The following is a 16,720-nucleotide window of genomic DNA, read 5'->3' on the forward strand; positions in this document are numbered from 1 at the left end:
GTCACATGTCCAATGTCCTTGACCTCATTTTCATGGTTCAGTGACCACTTGAAAACAAAGTTCAGATTTTTTGTAATGTTGAATTCTCTCTTACCATAAGTAATAGGATAACTATATATGGTATGTGCGTACCCTGCAATGTCCTCATGCCCGTCAGACAGTTTTCACTTGACCTCTCCCTCATTTCATTGATCAGTGAACAAGATTAAGTTTTGGTGGTCAAGTCCTTATCTCAGATACTATAAGCAATAGGTCTAGTACATTCGTTGTATGGAAGGACTGTAAAGTGTACATGTTCATATGGCAGGTGTCATCTGACCTTGACCTCATTTTCATGGTTCAATGGTTATAGTTAAGTTTTTGTGTTTTGGTCTGTTTTTCTCATACTTTATGTAATAGATCTACTATATTTGTTGTATGGAATGATTGTAAGGTGTACATGTCTAGCGGGCAGATGTCATCTGACCTTGAACTCATTTTCATGGTTCAGTGGTCAAAGTTCAGTTTTTGAGTTTTGGTTTTTATACGACCGCAAATTTTGAAAAAATTTTCGTCGTATATTGCTATCACGTTGGCGTCTGCGTAGTCGTCGTCGTCCGTCGTCCGAATACTTTTAGTTTTCGCACTCTAACTTTAGTAAAAGTGAATGGAAATCTATGAAATTTTAACACAAGGTTTATGACCACAAAAGGAAGGTTGGTATTGATTTTGGGAGTTTTGGTCCCAACATTTTAGGAATTAGGGGCCAAAAAGGGCCCAAATAAGCATTTTCTTGGTTTTCGCACAATAACATTAGTTTAAGTAAATAGAAATCAATGAAATTTAAACACAATGTTAATGACTACAAAAGGAAGGTTGGTATTGATTTTGGGAGTTTAGGTCCCAACAGTTTAGGAATTAGGGGCCAAAAAGGGACCCAAATAAGCATTTTTCTTGGTTTTCGCACCATAACGTTAGTATAAGTAAATAGAAATCTATGAAATTTAAACACAAGGTTTATGACCATAAAAGAAAGGTTGGGTTTGATTTTGGGAGTTTTGGTCCCAACATAATAAGGGGCCCAAAGGGTCCAAAATTAAACTTTTGTTTGATTTCATCAAAATTGAATAATTGGGGTTCTTTGATATGCTGAATCTAACTGTCATGACTGTGTATGTAGATTCTTAACTTTTGGTCCCGTTTTCAAATTGGTCTACATTAAGGTCCAAAGGGTCCAAAATTAAACTCAGTTTGATTTTGACAAAAAATGAATCAGTTAGGTTCTTTGATATGCTGAATCAAAAAATGTACTTAGATTCTTGATTATTGGCCCAATTTTTAAGTTGGTCCAAATCGGGGTCCAAAATTAAACTTTGTTTGATTTCATCAAAAATTGAATAAATGGGGTTCTTTGATATACCAAATCTAACTGTGTATGTAGATTCTTCATTTTTGGTCCTGTTTTCAAATTGGTCTACACTAAAGTCCAAAGGGTCCAAAATTAAACTTAGTCTGATTTTAACAAAAATTGAAATCTTGAAGTTCTTTGATATGCTGAATCCAAAAATGTACTTAGATTTTTTATTATGGGCCCAGTTTTCAAGTTGGTCCAAATCAGGATCTAAAATTATTATATTAAGTATTGTGCAATAGCAAGTCTTTTCAATTGCACAGTATTGCGCAATGGCAAGAAATATCTAATTGCACAATATTGTGAAATATCAAATTTTTTTTTAATTAGAGTTATCTTTCTTTGTCCAGAATAGTAAGCAAGAAATATCTAATTGCAAAATATTGTGCAATAGCAAGATTTTTTTTTAATTGGAGTTATCTTTCTTTGTCCAGAATCAACTTAAATCTTTGTTATATACAATATACAATGTATATTCACTTTTTACTACCAACTGATAAATTAAAATAAACTTTACCATTCAGTGATAACAAGCAGTTTTTTTACATCTTAATATTTTATGATGTATTTAAATGAGTAGTTATTGTTGCAAACTCCATTAGAAATTTTAATTGAGATTAGTTTTGGAATAAGGGAAAGGGGGATGTGATTAAAAAAATTGGGTTCAATTTTTCTCATTTGAAATTTCATAAATAAAAAAGAAAATTTCTTCAAACATTTTTTTGAGAGGATTAATATTCAACAGCATAGTGAATTGCTCTAAGAGAAACAAAAATTTTAAGTTCATTAGAACACATTCATTCTGTGTCAGAAACCTATGCTGTGTCAACTATTTAATCACAATCCAAATTTAGAGCTGAATCCAGCTTGAATGTTGTGTCCATACTTGCCCTAACCGTTCAGGGTTCAACCTCTGCGGTCGTATAAAGCTACGCCCTGCGGAGCATCTGGTTTTATCTAATACTATATGCCATAGGTCAACTATATTTGGTGTATGGAAATATTTTATGATCTATATGTAAGTCGTGCAGGTTATATTTGACTTTGACCTCGTTTTCACGGTTCATTGCTGAGTGTTAAGTTTTTGTGTTTTGGTCTATTTTCTTAAACTATAAGCAATAGGTCAACTATATTTGTTGTATGGAAGCATTGTTAGCTGTACATGTCTGCCTGGCATGGTTCATCTGACCTTGACCTCATTTTCATGGTTCATTGATCAATGTTTAGTTTTTTTGGTTAATGTTAAGTTTATGTGACAGTCCTTATAAAGCTTTATATTTAGGAGTATCAACATACTATCAATGATTAGTAAAGAAGGCGAGACATTTCAGTGTGTTCACTCTTGTTATTACTTGGTCTTTAAAGATGAAATGTTTGTTATTTATTCCATAAGATATTATATGTACAAATCTTCATTTTCTCTATCAGATTGATAATAAAGTATGATGACGATGATGATACTGATGATATGTCATGGTTAGAAAAGAAAAAAGATTACACTTACTTGGAGGTCAAAGCCTATGGTGTCAATTCTATCTACTATGTCGTAAGTTTTTATAATACTGAAATAAAAAATTGTATGCTATAAATTGATTATACATAAGGGATATGAGTTGGTTCAGTTTTCATGGTTTTGTCAGTTCCTCAGATGCTTTAAGCAATACTTGTTGGTTAGGTGCACATATTTTTCTGTTGGGGTTAATGTGACGACATTTTTGTTTGCATGGTTCTCAGATGCTACAAGCAATAGGACAACTGTATACTGCTGACTATATATGATGTATGGAAAGATATCAAGGTGAGCAGGTCTGTCAAAAGAGTTCTTCTGACCTTGGCCTTATTAACAAAGCAATGACAATTTCATGTGTATATATGTAACATGTACTTTATAAAATTGAGAATGGAAATGGGAAACATGTGAAAGAGACAACAACCTGACCAAAGAGCAGATAACAGTCAAAGGCCACCATTGGGTCTAGTATTGGTTTAAAGATTGCCTTCATATCTGTTCAGCAGCGGGATAATGATGTGTTGTAACGTATGAGTGCTGTTCTGACATGTCAAACATCTACTACATGTTTTAACAAAGTTATGAAAAACAAATGGGGGGGGGGGGGGGTGGTTAGCAACATAACTCAGTAATTCTTGTTTGAGATGCAGATCACAGTATTTCATTGTAACCAATGTTATGATTTATTATATTGTAGGTATTTCTAGCATTCTCAGTTTTAGGAACTGCATTTTATGGCTATTTCTTTGCTTTCCATCTGTTGCACATAGCTGTATTAAATCAGCTGCTGAAACGAGTCATTCAAGCAGTTACAACAAATGGTATGTATCTTCCATCAACATAATATTTTCTAAAGGACAAAAAACTTGAAAATAATTAATATTTAACTTGTTTCCTTACTTGAGACAGGTAGATGAATTATTGTGTTAAATCATGGCTTTGTTGACTCACTGTACACTGTAATATGTTTAACTCTAAAGCATGATAAACAAATGCAGAAAAATAGGATGGACTTTTATTGTAAATGAAAGACTTGGATTTTTTTTTTTTTTTTTTTTTTTGGTAGGCTTTGGTTAGATTTCTATGACATTTTATACCTATCATTTAATTTTTATCAGTGTAGTAATAAACCAATTTTTCAAGACATTTCAGCTGAAACCTCTTGAAAAATTGGTTTATTACTACAATAATGTATAATATGTTCCCTATTGGAAGTATTGAAACAAGGATTTATTTTTTAGTAAAAATGTTAAACAGAACAATCTACAATGAATATGTTATTTGATGGTATTTTAAATAGGTACATCGTTATTGTTGGTGGGTATGCTTGGAATGGTGATAATCTTTATTTATGCCCTGCTGTCATTTGCTGTGCTGAGAGAAAGGTTCCTAGAGGCCTCTAAAGGCAGAGATTGTACCACTGTGTATGAATGTTTTATTACTGTGTTACATCATGGTTTTGTCGACTCACTGTACACTGTAAGTAAATAAACAAATTTAATAACTCACTGTACACTGTAAATAGATATAAGAAGATGTGGTATGAGTGCCAATCAGACAACTCTCCATCCCAGTCACAATTTGTAAAAGAAAATTGTTTGAGGTCAAATTACAGTCTTCAATGCGGAGCCTTGGCTAACACCGAACAGCAAGCTATAAATGGCCCCAAAAATTACTAGTGTCAAACCATTCAAATGCAGCTGTCTAATCTATACAAAAAACAAGAAACGAGAAACACTTATGAACCACATCAACAAACAACAACTACTGAACATCAGATTCCTTACTCAGGACAGGTGCAAACAAATGCAGCAGGTTGAAACGTTTTAGTAGGTACCAACCTTCACCCTTATCTGAAACAATAGTGTAACATCACAACATAGAAAGACATAACAGTAAAATATCAATTGAAATGCTCAACTCAACTGTAAGTTAATATACAAATTTTCATTGGAACAAGCATGATTACAAAGAATATAAGTTTTGAATACTACCACATGAAGATGCACTGGCTTTCATTTATTGCAGTAATAAAAACATTGGGCCAATTAAACAGTTATTGCTATCATTTAGTTTTTGTTATATTTTTTAAGGTATTATGGAGGGTTGGAAACTTGGATCACAAACTTTCAAAAACGTCTGATATCAATTGATTCATACTGATTTATTTTTCAGTCATTTGAAGGTAACATGGGTGATTGGAACACTAACTTTAAGGAACATCTGATATTGATGGCAGTGGATCTTTCATTCTTCATCATAGTGACCACCATTGGATTGAACATCATCTTTGGTATCATTGTTGATACTTTCTCCCAGCTCAGAGATTCCAAGGTACGAAAATAGATCTGGGTTTCAAACCTGATCTTTGGTATCATTGTTAATACTTTCTCCCAGCTCAGAGATTCCAAGTTATGAAAATAAATCTTTCAAACCTTATGTAAGCCACTGTGTTTTCTATCTGTTTTGCCTAATTTTGCCAAAGAAATTCAAATTGCATACTGTACAAGAGTGTCAAATATATCAATTTTTGACTCATAAAATTATTTAAGATTAAATGTTTTGTTAAATCCTTGAATAACCAAAATAAAGCTTTTTTTTTAATCATAAGTAGTGTTTTCTAAGATAAGAATTTGACTTTAAATGAATGGTTAGTATGTTTGAGGAAACATACAGACTTTGTACTTTATAATATTAATTTCATAGATAATGAAATAGTAATGTTACTTATGAAAATATTAGTACTGCATATCTATTTATACAAATTTAATTTGATGCATTATGTCTGTTGTTTTACAGTGGGAAATTGACAAAGATATGATGAACAACTGTTTTATCTGTAGTAGAGAGAGTTATGATTTTGAGAGACAACTCAGTGGGGCAAGTATTTTAAATATAATGTTGATAGCTAGAGGATTCCACTGAATAAAAGGAGAATATGGGGTATAGGTCAACATGACAGCAAACAAATAACCAAAAAAACCAAAATAAAATCTATTTTTATCCCCCGTGTAATATGGAAATAATGGGCAGGTGTCTGTCTGTGTGTCCATTTGGTCTTGTTACCGCTCTCACGGTACAATTCTTGCTAGATTTTTATAAAACTTATACTATAGCTTAATATTAGGCATAACTCAGACAAGTTCTATAATGGTGGTCAATCAACTTTTTTTAAAGAGTTATGACCCTTGGAAATATTATTTTTTGGAAAATAAGGCCTCATTATCCATATCAAACAATGTCACAATTTTACTTGACAGATGAGCTATTCAGGTTTCTGTGAGCCTCTTGTTATACGAGCATATTCTAAAGAATATTTTCAGAATTAATATTGTAAAGTGTATACAATTCCAGGGTTTTGAGAAACATGTGAAAGAAGAACATAATCAGTGGGCCTATCTCTTTTTCTTCCTTCATTTGGACAATACCAGAGTCAATGACTACTCAGCCTTAGAATTATATGTGTATAAATTAGTAAGTAGACAATACCAGAGTCAATGAATTATATGTGTATAAATTAGTAAGTAGACAATACCAGAGTCAATGAATTATATGTGTATAAATTAGTAAGTAGACAATACCAGAGTCAACGACTACTCAGCCTTAGAATTATATGTGTATAAATTAGTAAGTAGACAATACCAGAGTCAACGATTACTCAGCCTTAGAATTATATGTGTATAAATTAGTAAGTACACAATACCAGAGTCAATGACTACTCATCCTTAGAATTATATGTGTATAAATTAGTAAGTACACAATACCAGAGTCAACGACTACTCAGCCTTAGAATTATATGTGTATAAATTAGTAAGTAGACAATACCAGAGTCAACGACTACTCAGCCTTAGAATTATATGTGTATAAATTAGTAAGTAGACATATACCAGAGTCAATGATTACTCAGCCTTAGAATTATATGTGTATAAATTAGTAAGTAGACAATACCAGAGTCGACGATTACTCAGCCTTAGAATTATATGTGTATAAATTAGTAAGTAGACAATACCAGAGTCAATGATTACTCAGCCTTAGAATTATATGTGTATAAATTAGTAAGTAGACAATACCAGAGTCAACGACTACTCATCCTTAGAATTATATGTGTATAAATTAGTAAGTAGACAATACCAGAGTCAATGATTACTCAGCCTTAGAATTATATGTGTATAAATTAGTAAGTAGACAAAACCAGAGTCAACGATTACTCAGCCTTAGAATTATATGTGTATAAATTAGTAAGTAGACAATACCAGAGTGAACGATTACTCAGCCTTAGAATTATATGTGTATAAATTAGTAAGTAGACAATACCAGAGTCAATGATTACTCAGCCTTAGAATTATATGTGTATAAATTAGTAAGTAGACAATACCAGAGTCAACGACTACTCATCCTTAGAATTATATGTGTATAAATTAGTAAGTAGACAATACCAGAGTCAATGATTACTCAGCCTTAGAATTATATGTGTATAAATTAGTAAGTAGACAAAACCAGAGTCAACGATTACTCAGCCTTAGAATTATATGTGTATAAATTAGTAAGTAGACAATACCAGAGTCAATGATTACTCAGCCTTAGAATTATATGTGTATAAATTAGTAAGTAGACAATACCAGAGTCAACGACTACTCAGCCTTAGAATTATATGTGTATAAATTAGTAGACAATACCAGAGTTAATGACTACTCATCCTTAGAATTATATGTGTATAAATTAGTAAGTAGACAATACCAGAGTCAACGACTACTCAGCCTTAGAATTATATGTGTATAAATTAGTAAATAGACAATACCAGAGTCAACGACTACTCAGCCTTAGAATTATATGTGTATAAATTAGTAAGTAGACAATACCAGAGTCAACGACTACTCAGCCTTAGAATTATATGTGTATAAATTAGTAAGTAGACAATACCAGAGTCAATAATTACTCAGCCTTAGAATTATATGTGTATAAATTAGTAAGTAGACAATACCAGAGTCAACGACTACTCAGCCTTAGAATTATATGTGTATAAATTAGTAAGTAGACAATACCAGAGTCAATGACTACTCATCCTTAGAATTATATGTGTATAAATTAGTAAGTAGACAATACCAGAGTCAACGACTACTCAGCCTTAGAATTATATGTGTATAAATTAGTAAGTAGACAATAAATTGAATGAACTTTAGAATAAATTTACATTTCTATTCTGCCTTCATTTCAATGTAAGACAAAGTATTGAATGAAAGACAAAAGTAGATTGCATATTTTCTGTCAGAATTTCCACCACTTGAAAAATATAAAATGATCATTGCCAGAGAACTACTGATTTAAATTATTTACTTATAAAGCAAGACTTACTTGTGCATGTGTAGAATTTGACCAACAACAATATAATATTTTCTCTCTCCAAAATTCATGTTTTTTTTTTAAATAAGTTACTAAAAATCTTTCTCCTATTTTCAGCTTCAAGAAGCTAATTTTGACTTCTTCCCACTAAACCAAGCTTTAAGTTTGCTGAACGAGGAGGATTCACAAGAAGTCAAACTACAGGAACTGGGGAAAAACGTTGATTATATGGTCAATAAAATGAAAGAAGAGGTACAGTACAATTTTGTTTGGCAGTTAAGTTTGCAATCAAAATCTTATGTTCACTGTCTTAACAGTTATATTAAACACTATTACAGACGGCATCTTCGCAGTACATACGATTGTGTAGGTGAACATGCTTTAGAACCTGTCCATTTAGGATGGCCTCTTTTACAAGACATACCTATTGTATTTATTATCAATTTGGTCTTGTCCTGAACATACTTGAAACATTTGCCACTGAACTTTAAGCAACAAACAATCAGACAACCATCAGTGGTCACAACCACATTGATTCTTTTAATATAAGAGAATAGAATATGCAATTAATTGCCATATTTCAAATTTAAATATGATTGTTGAATCAATAATTGTTTATCAAAAATTATAGTGAAAAATTGTAAATACTGCAAACTTCTGTTCAAAGATGTAAGATATGATTTTTATGACATTTTTTTATTTTCATGCCCCGACCATAGCTTAAACTAAATGCTAATTACCACAAAACACAGATCAATTTTGAATTTTGGTGGGGTCACTTTAACCGATCTAGATTTGTGTCCCTTTACAAATAGAAAGAAATTGTTGAATCAAGTTTCTTGCCAACAGAAACATTTAATAAGTTTAAAATATTTTTAAATAGATTTGTGTAAAACTAAAGTTTTCTTTTTCTTGTATTATAGGAAGCATCTAAAGAAAGAGACAGGGAAAGACAGAAACAGTTAGAATGGGAAATTCAACATCGGAAGGCAAAATAAACAATAACTTAACTATAAATCCATTGATATGAGTATTTATCTCAATGAACTATTTGAAATGAGATTTTAAACTCTGAAATGTTGAAATGTATTTCTTTTTTTGTGTTACAAAATCCGATAAAATTTATCATGGTTTTAATATACCTTTTTAGTCAAATACAAAGAAATGTTACAAAATCCGATAAAATTTATCATGGTTTTAATATACCTTTTTAGTCAAATACAAAGAAATTTTCACAAAGCCTAGATGTATTTAATTTCCTCTGCTTGTATTTGAGTGTGTTACATTGATAAGTGTTAACTTTTCTCATTGGAGCACCAATCCACCTTTTATAATCCTCATTACAATTTATTAACAAATATTTGTCATCAATCATTGAAAATGAATTATCGATTTGATATATGTATTGGAAAAAAAACACTGATTTTGTTTTATATATTTTGATCTTTTTTTTTGGTAGTTGTATTTATCTAAAAATCAGACAGGAACATACATCGTAGAAAGTGAATATAAACTCATCAACACTATTCAAAATTCAGGCTTTCCATAAAATACTGAAAAAAATATATTACAAAGATAATGTATCAGTTACTATTCATTGTCTAGAAGAATGATTTTTTACCTTTGAACTGTAGTTATAATTCTTTATTTTTACATTAAATTTTGTACAAGATGATATTTATGTATTTTAAATAGCTTTTTACCCTTTAGTTTTTTAAATATTTTTGTAACTGTGTAACTTTTCTAGTTGGATTTACACTACATAATACCAGTGTAAAGATCATGACAAGATACCAGTTTCATTATTTTATTTATAAGATATCACCATGCTTACTAGTATTTAATTTTTTGACAAGATTGTTAAATATGAACATTTGCAGGACTCTTTTCCTTGAAACAGTATTCTTTTGTATCTGGTTAAATTTTTGATATTTTTAGTGGTATTGTTTAGAATTATTCGGACTAACCTTTCTTTGTTATAGTGATGTAGAATGTATGTGTTTAAATGAATTCTATTGGATATGATAGCTTTCTTGATACAACAGTTTAATTGACTCATTTCTGTCCAATGTAAATGTGCTTGTTTAATTTATGATTTTATCTTTCAAGTGTTAATTGTGTGATATAACTTATTGTTTAAAAAATTAGTTTTATTTTTACATTTTAATCTGTGATATTTAATTGTGTTTTTATTTTTACACGTCTTTCCGTCCACCTTGATGTATTATGTAGAATTTATTTGAGAGATTTTTCATCAATATGTATTAGTATTCTATAGTTATATCTTTCTTTGTATTATTCTTTTGAATAATTATTGGTTCAGTTAACAATCTATAATACCTAATGACCAGGTTCTCTTCACAAACAATCTTTTTCTTAAATATGTTTTCCCCGACACATATTTTGGGAAATAGACTATAAGCAGAACCTACTTTAAATCAGAAGTCTTTTCTTTATTATGTAATGTAAGTAGAAATTTTTACAGTTGTGCAACTAGTAGAATATGGGGCAATTCATTAATAAAAGAGTATGACTTTGTTTGAAGAAAAGCTTATAAACTAATAATTAATTTATAAAATTATAATTATACTAAAACAGATACAGAAAAGATGTGCAGTTAAACACTTTTCAATGGATTAGGATTATAAATCAACTATTTAGGCAACGAAAATACTTCACTTATCTTTATACTTTTTAAATTGTCTCCCTTACATGCAATTTATATAAAACAACCATTACATTTTTATCTTGTTAAATAGTAATCTTTTTAATTTACTTGTTTCTGTATTTCTAAATGAGGTATTGATATGTCTTCTATATGGATTTTGAAGGCTTTGGTAAACTATAGAATAGTTAATTCTTCAATCTTGAAAACAGTGTATCTGGTTTGGGGTTTTTCCAGAAGAAAACTTGTGTTTTGACACTTGTAGACTCGCCTCTGCCTTTATAACTCTTTACCTTCTATATCATGTTCTATACCCAGCCACCTATAAAAACTTCATTCATAAACCTCTAGTGAACAAATCACAATTATTGTTCCTTATTTACATTGTGAGAAATATAACTTTTTGTTCAGATTTGTTCTAAGATAATATCAAAGTGTGCCAATGTTGTCTTAATGCTATTTGTATATAAAACACAAATTTAGATTAAGGAATAAGTTGTTGTTTTGGAGAGTTTAAATGAATTTTTTATTTGCTTTCAATATTTCTTTTTGTATATAACATAAGTGCTTTGTATTTTTCCAGCAAATAAGAGATTAGATTTAAAGGTATATACAGATTTTTAAGAAATGATCAGAAATGGAATGATTTTAAAGTGTTTTGAAAAAAAAAGAGCTTTGATTAAACTTTCCCAATAATTGTCAGCGAGGTTTATGTATGTTTTTGATCACTTTTTTTTTGAATATTTGAGATAAATATATATATGATATTTTACATTTGTTATTGAAAAAAACCTTTTTGCTCAAATTAAGGGTTAAAAACTTGCACTAGGTTATTATAATACATATGTCTGTTTCAGCTATATTTAATTGTCTGAACAGTTTAACAGTGAATGTGTATAACTGTTATATTTTCCATTTGATGTTTTATATTTTTCCAAATAATGTTTTATATTGCACCTTTGTTATGCTGGCAACTTCTGGAACAAAATATCTTTTTGTTTTAGGTGAAAATGACGGAACTAAAATGGAAATGAATTTAAGAAAGGAAGATGAAAGTTTTATAATTTGTTCCTGCAAAATGATTACGGTGCACTTATAAAACGCTTCAATGACAATCAAATTGTGTGTAGGCGGGCTATCTGTACTAGAGAATTATCTCATTTCAACTACAGTATACATAGAAATTTTGAAATGCACAGAATATATTTTATTAATTTATTTTTTACTGGCTAACTATCTTGTTATTATTTACATAAAATCTATTAAAGCATCTGAGAGTTTGAAGAGTTTGTTGTCAAACCTGCCGTAATATTTTATTTCTGTAAATCTGTAAAACCAAGCAGATTATTTGGAAACATTTGCAATTAGATCACAAACCTTGATTTTATTTACAACTATTAAATAAAAATTTTGCCAAAGTTAATCTGATAGAAAGTGCTAAACACAAATAAAAAGAATGCATAAATAAGTTGGTTTTCAGTATTCACTTGATAATTATACCCCTTGCTTTAAAAAAGTGGGGGTATAATGTTTTACCTCTGTCTGTATGTCTGTCCATCCCTCAGTCTGTCCCTCATCCATCAGTCCATCTGTCTGTTGATCCATTTTTATGAATATTTTTTGTTGCATCTTTCTCGGGAACTACAGTACAAGGATTTCTGAAATTTGGTTTCAGTGTTTATATCAGTCACTTATACTGTGTGATGCATCACTCAGCAATTTCCTGTTTACCAAACACTTAAATCCTTTCTAACATGAATAGTCTAGTTGAAAATTTTCGTGGCATTATTCTCAGGTACTACAAAAACGTCTTCATATAAATGGCATACATTAGATTGACGGACTCTGTGACCAAAATATTTGAGCCACCGCTTAAAAATTGATATCACTGTGTAGCTCAATACCATGGCAACATATTTATAACAGTAGATTAGTGTGCTCTGCCGTAACAACTTTCACATCTAGCAGTCTCAAGAATCTATGACAAAAACTTTTGGTCACTTCCAATAAACCGAAAATAATGATGTGGACAAGACATTAAACCAACCCCCAATAAATTGCTGTAGAACGTTAGCATGGTACATTGGCAACAAATTAATAACAGCAAAGTTCATATAAGCAGCAAACCTTAGACTGACAGACTCTTTAAACAAAATATTTGAGCCACATCTAAATTATTTATATCGCTGTGTAGCACAGTACAGTGGCAACATATTTATAACAGCAGAAGTGTGATCTTTCACATTTAGTAGTTCCAAGAATTTATGACAAAAACTTTAAGTCACTTCCATTAAATCTTTCCGGTATGTGATGTGGCCAAAATATTTTAACAACCCCAAAAAAATTGCTGTAGAAAGGTATTATAATACCATGGCAAAATTGATAACAAATGTGTGCTCTGACATAAATCTTTCCTGAATGTGATGTGGACAAAATATTTCAACAACTCTCCAAAAAATTGCTGTAGAACGGTAGCATAATACCAAATTTATCATTTATCAGCAATAACTCCTATAAGAGTTTGTCTATTAACAGTTTTGATGAATATGGACAATTTATAGAGCTCACTATTCTTAACATTTTTGTTGTTTTCAGATTTTCTCTATTTATTATGGTTCAAAAATATTTAGACAAAATTGGCATTTTACCCCAATGTTCTATATTTATCCTTGTCTGCCTTGTTGTTTAGAAGGAGGGGTCATCAGACACATTTTTAGCTCACCTGGTCTTTAAGAAAACAATCTTCTCTTAAACTACTGGGCCTACAAAACTTGGCCACAATCATCTTGAATGTATCTTAGTTTAAACCAAAGTGCTCATGCTGAAATGTCTTGCCTTTTTTATTAACCTTATTAACCAGTGATATTGTGTTGATAGTACTCAATAGAATGCTTTACTACAACTTAACATGATCCAAGAAAATGAGGTCATAACAACTAAACGAGAAATATGTGTACATCTTCCAATCATTCAATACACTAAATATAGTTGACCTATTGCTTTTAGTTCATAAGAAACAGACTTAACAAAGAAAAATAGACATTGACCAATGAACCATAATCAAAGCGCTGTAAGCGCTGAAGGCAGTTAACCAAAAACCAAGGCAACCGTAATTATGAAAACTGTGGCAATGTTGCCTCAACAGTAAACATTCATATATAGTACATTCATGTTTATCTAATGATTTATTTATTAAGGCAAATAATTTATATGTTATCAAGGTTTCAAAAGCAATGCATATACGGTATCAATGTATATTTTTTATGGTGAGTCTGCAGTGGTACAAGTTCCCAATGATTGCAGTTGTTCTACTTGGTAGTTAACCTTGGTTTTATTTGACTGCTAGAAGTTCAATTTGACTTAGTATGAACATGTAATAGTATGAATGGACTGGTTTCCCTGGAAAGAAAACTGAGTTTGTGTTCTATAGTACAAAAGTTATGAGACACGAATCAGACAAATGTTCACTACAACAGGGATCAAAGGTGAGGTCTGACTGACCTGCCCATAGTAAATGTAAATGATTTGTTATTTTGTCCCATACATATGAATATATATAATTTAGGGGTGGGGGATCTCAACGGTTTTCAAGTTCTCAAACAGGTAGGGGTAGGCAGAGGATTTAGGGGGGCAGGGGGCCAGCCCCCCCTTTTTTGGACAAAATTTGGTTGCTTATATAGGGAATCACTGAAGCGTGACTGGAGCGGGCCCCTCTTAGGTCAGTTAGTGGGCCCCACTTATAAAAATTTCTGGATCCGCCACTGGGGGTAGGGTGACCCTAGGGACTTCCCCTACATTTCATTTTATTTGTTATATTGTCCCATACATGAATATATATGGTTTAGGGGTGGGGATCTCATTGGTTTCCAAGTTCTCAAACAGAAGGGGTAGGGTGACCCAAGGGACTCCCCCTATATTTCATCTAATTAGTTATATTGATCCATACATGAATATATATTGTTTTGGTGTGGGGATCTCGACCGTTTCCAAGTTCTCAAACAGGAGGGTTGGGATGACCACAGGGACTTCCCCTATATTTCATTTGATTTGTTATATTGTCCCATACATGAGTATATATGGTTTAGGGGTAAGGATCTTGACCATTTCCAAGTTCTCAAACAGGAGGGTGAACAGTGACCTCAGGGACTCCCCTATCTTTCATCTGATTTGTTATATTGTCCCATACATGAATATATATGGTTTAGGGATGGGGATCTCGACCATTTTTAAATTCTAAAACAGGAGGGGTGGGGTGACCCCTAGCAACTCTTCCTATATTTCATTTGATTTTTCATATTGTCACAAACATGAATATATATGGTTAAGGGGTGTGGATCTCGACCGTTTCCAAGTTCTCAAACAGGAGGGGGTGGGGTAACTCCAGGGACTCCCCCTATATTTCATTTTTTATTTATTATATTGTCCTATACTTGAATATATGCAGGGGCGGATTCAGACGGGGGAGGGTTGCGGGCTTGCACCCCCCTTAAATTTGCAAAGCATGGGTTGTTCTCAGCTTAATAAAGAATATTCCGAGAATTTTACCTCAATTTTTTTTTAGCCTCGCTCTGCTCAGCGAAAATTTAAGTTTGCGCCCCTCCTAACCTAAAATCCTGGATCTGCCCCCTCATATGGTTTAGGGGTGGGGAGCTCGACCGTTTCTAAGTTACCAAACAGGAGGGGGTAGAGTGGCCCAAAGTATGCCACCTATATATCATATGATTTACTTACATTAAGGTATATATAATATAGTTGCATTATTAGTGAAAATAAAGAATGAAACTTTCAGCTACTTTAATTGACCCTTCAAAATTGAGAAAGAACAAATAACCCCTCGAAATTGCAGTAAACTTTACACTTTAAAAGCATCTCACATGCATTATCATCATTTATCATTTATAAGGAAAATTTAGACTGTGACCATGAACATGTATATTGTTAGATATACTGTTCCCAGCTGTCACGTTGTATTGGATTTTTAAATTAAAATTTGTCAAAAAGTAATTCTGAGTTTCTGAATAAAATATTTTTCTGCTTTTTCTTTCTTTTACATATATCTTTTGGTTTACAATACTAGTGTTTATATTCATTTACCATGCATAGATGTATTTTTTCACATGCTTGGATTTATTTTGTAAATGATCGCCAAACCCGGAATTACCCTTATCCGCTTCCGGAATCGGATCCGATTTTGTAAAATTTTGTCTTCACGGCCGCCATTGTTATGTGTTTACAATGTTGTTTTTGTCAATCAGATACGATTTTACTCGAATTTATACAATATTTGTCGGCGATTTTCTGTATAAAGCTAGCGGTTGAACAAAATGAACATCGCCGTCATGAATAGTAATGATAAAAATAAGTTTTTAGCTCGTTTAATTGGAGACTTTGGTGAACATGGTGAAAAGGTTTGCAAAGTAATTTCTTATTTTCTTTCAAATGTAAGGTGACAACGTCGGGCGTAGCTAGAAACCAACTATCCTAGTCCAAATTCCGCTTGCAAAAGTGGAAGGTCGCGGACCTCGGACCACCGCTAATTTGCACACCTGCCTCCAAATTGAAAAGCTACGAAAATTTCTTTTTCTATTAATTTGAAATTGCCGCCAACAGCATGAACAGTTGAAATTATTATATAATAGACTACTGACGTAGTTGTACTACGTATTGATGACAAACAATATTCCTACGACTTTTGTCATTTGGGAAATCTAAACTACTTGTCTTAAGAGATTTTCGGCGATTAAATATTTCATACAATTGTTCTTTGACATCTTAGCTAAAAGCACAAGTCATAATGAACTACACAAGGATTCTT

At 31.7% G+C, this 16,720-nt stretch overlaps 1 protein-coding gene across 23 annotated transcripts in view; it reads left to right on the top strand.

The window, feature by feature from the left end:
• The window catches only part of LOC143067039 (inositol 1,4,5-trisphosphate-gated calcium channel ITPR3-like), a 152,194-nt gene extending 140,009 nt beyond the window's left edge, over positions 1-12,185 (top strand). For all 23 annotated transcript variants that reach the window (XM_076239986.1, XM_076239992.1, XM_076239978.1 and 20 more), the window contains 8 exons: positions 2,819-2,936; positions 3,598-3,721; positions 4,201-4,379; positions 5,076-5,234; positions 5,700-5,780; positions 6,255-6,374; positions 8,358-8,492; positions 9,164-12,185. In XM_076239986.1, coding sequence (XP_076096101.1) covers positions 2,819-2,936; positions 3,598-3,721; positions 4,201-4,379; positions 5,076-5,234; positions 5,700-5,780; positions 6,255-6,374; positions 8,358-8,492; positions 9,164-9,238 — 991 coding nt within the window. In that variant the 3' untranslated portion in view covers positions 9,239-12,185. The remainder of the gene's footprint in view (positions 1-2,818; positions 2,937-3,597; positions 3,722-4,200; positions 4,380-5,075; positions 5,235-5,699; positions 5,781-6,254; positions 6,375-8,357; positions 8,493-9,163) is intronic.
• Positions 12,186-16,720: the final 4,535 nt, after the last annotated feature.

Source organism: Mytilus galloprovincialis, chromosome 3 (genome assembly GCF_965363235.1).
Source record: "Mytilus galloprovincialis chromosome 3, xbMytGall1.hap1.1, whole genome shotgun sequence".
NCBI lineage: Eukaryota > Metazoa > Mollusca > Bivalvia > Mytilida > Mytilidae > Mytilus > Mytilus galloprovincialis.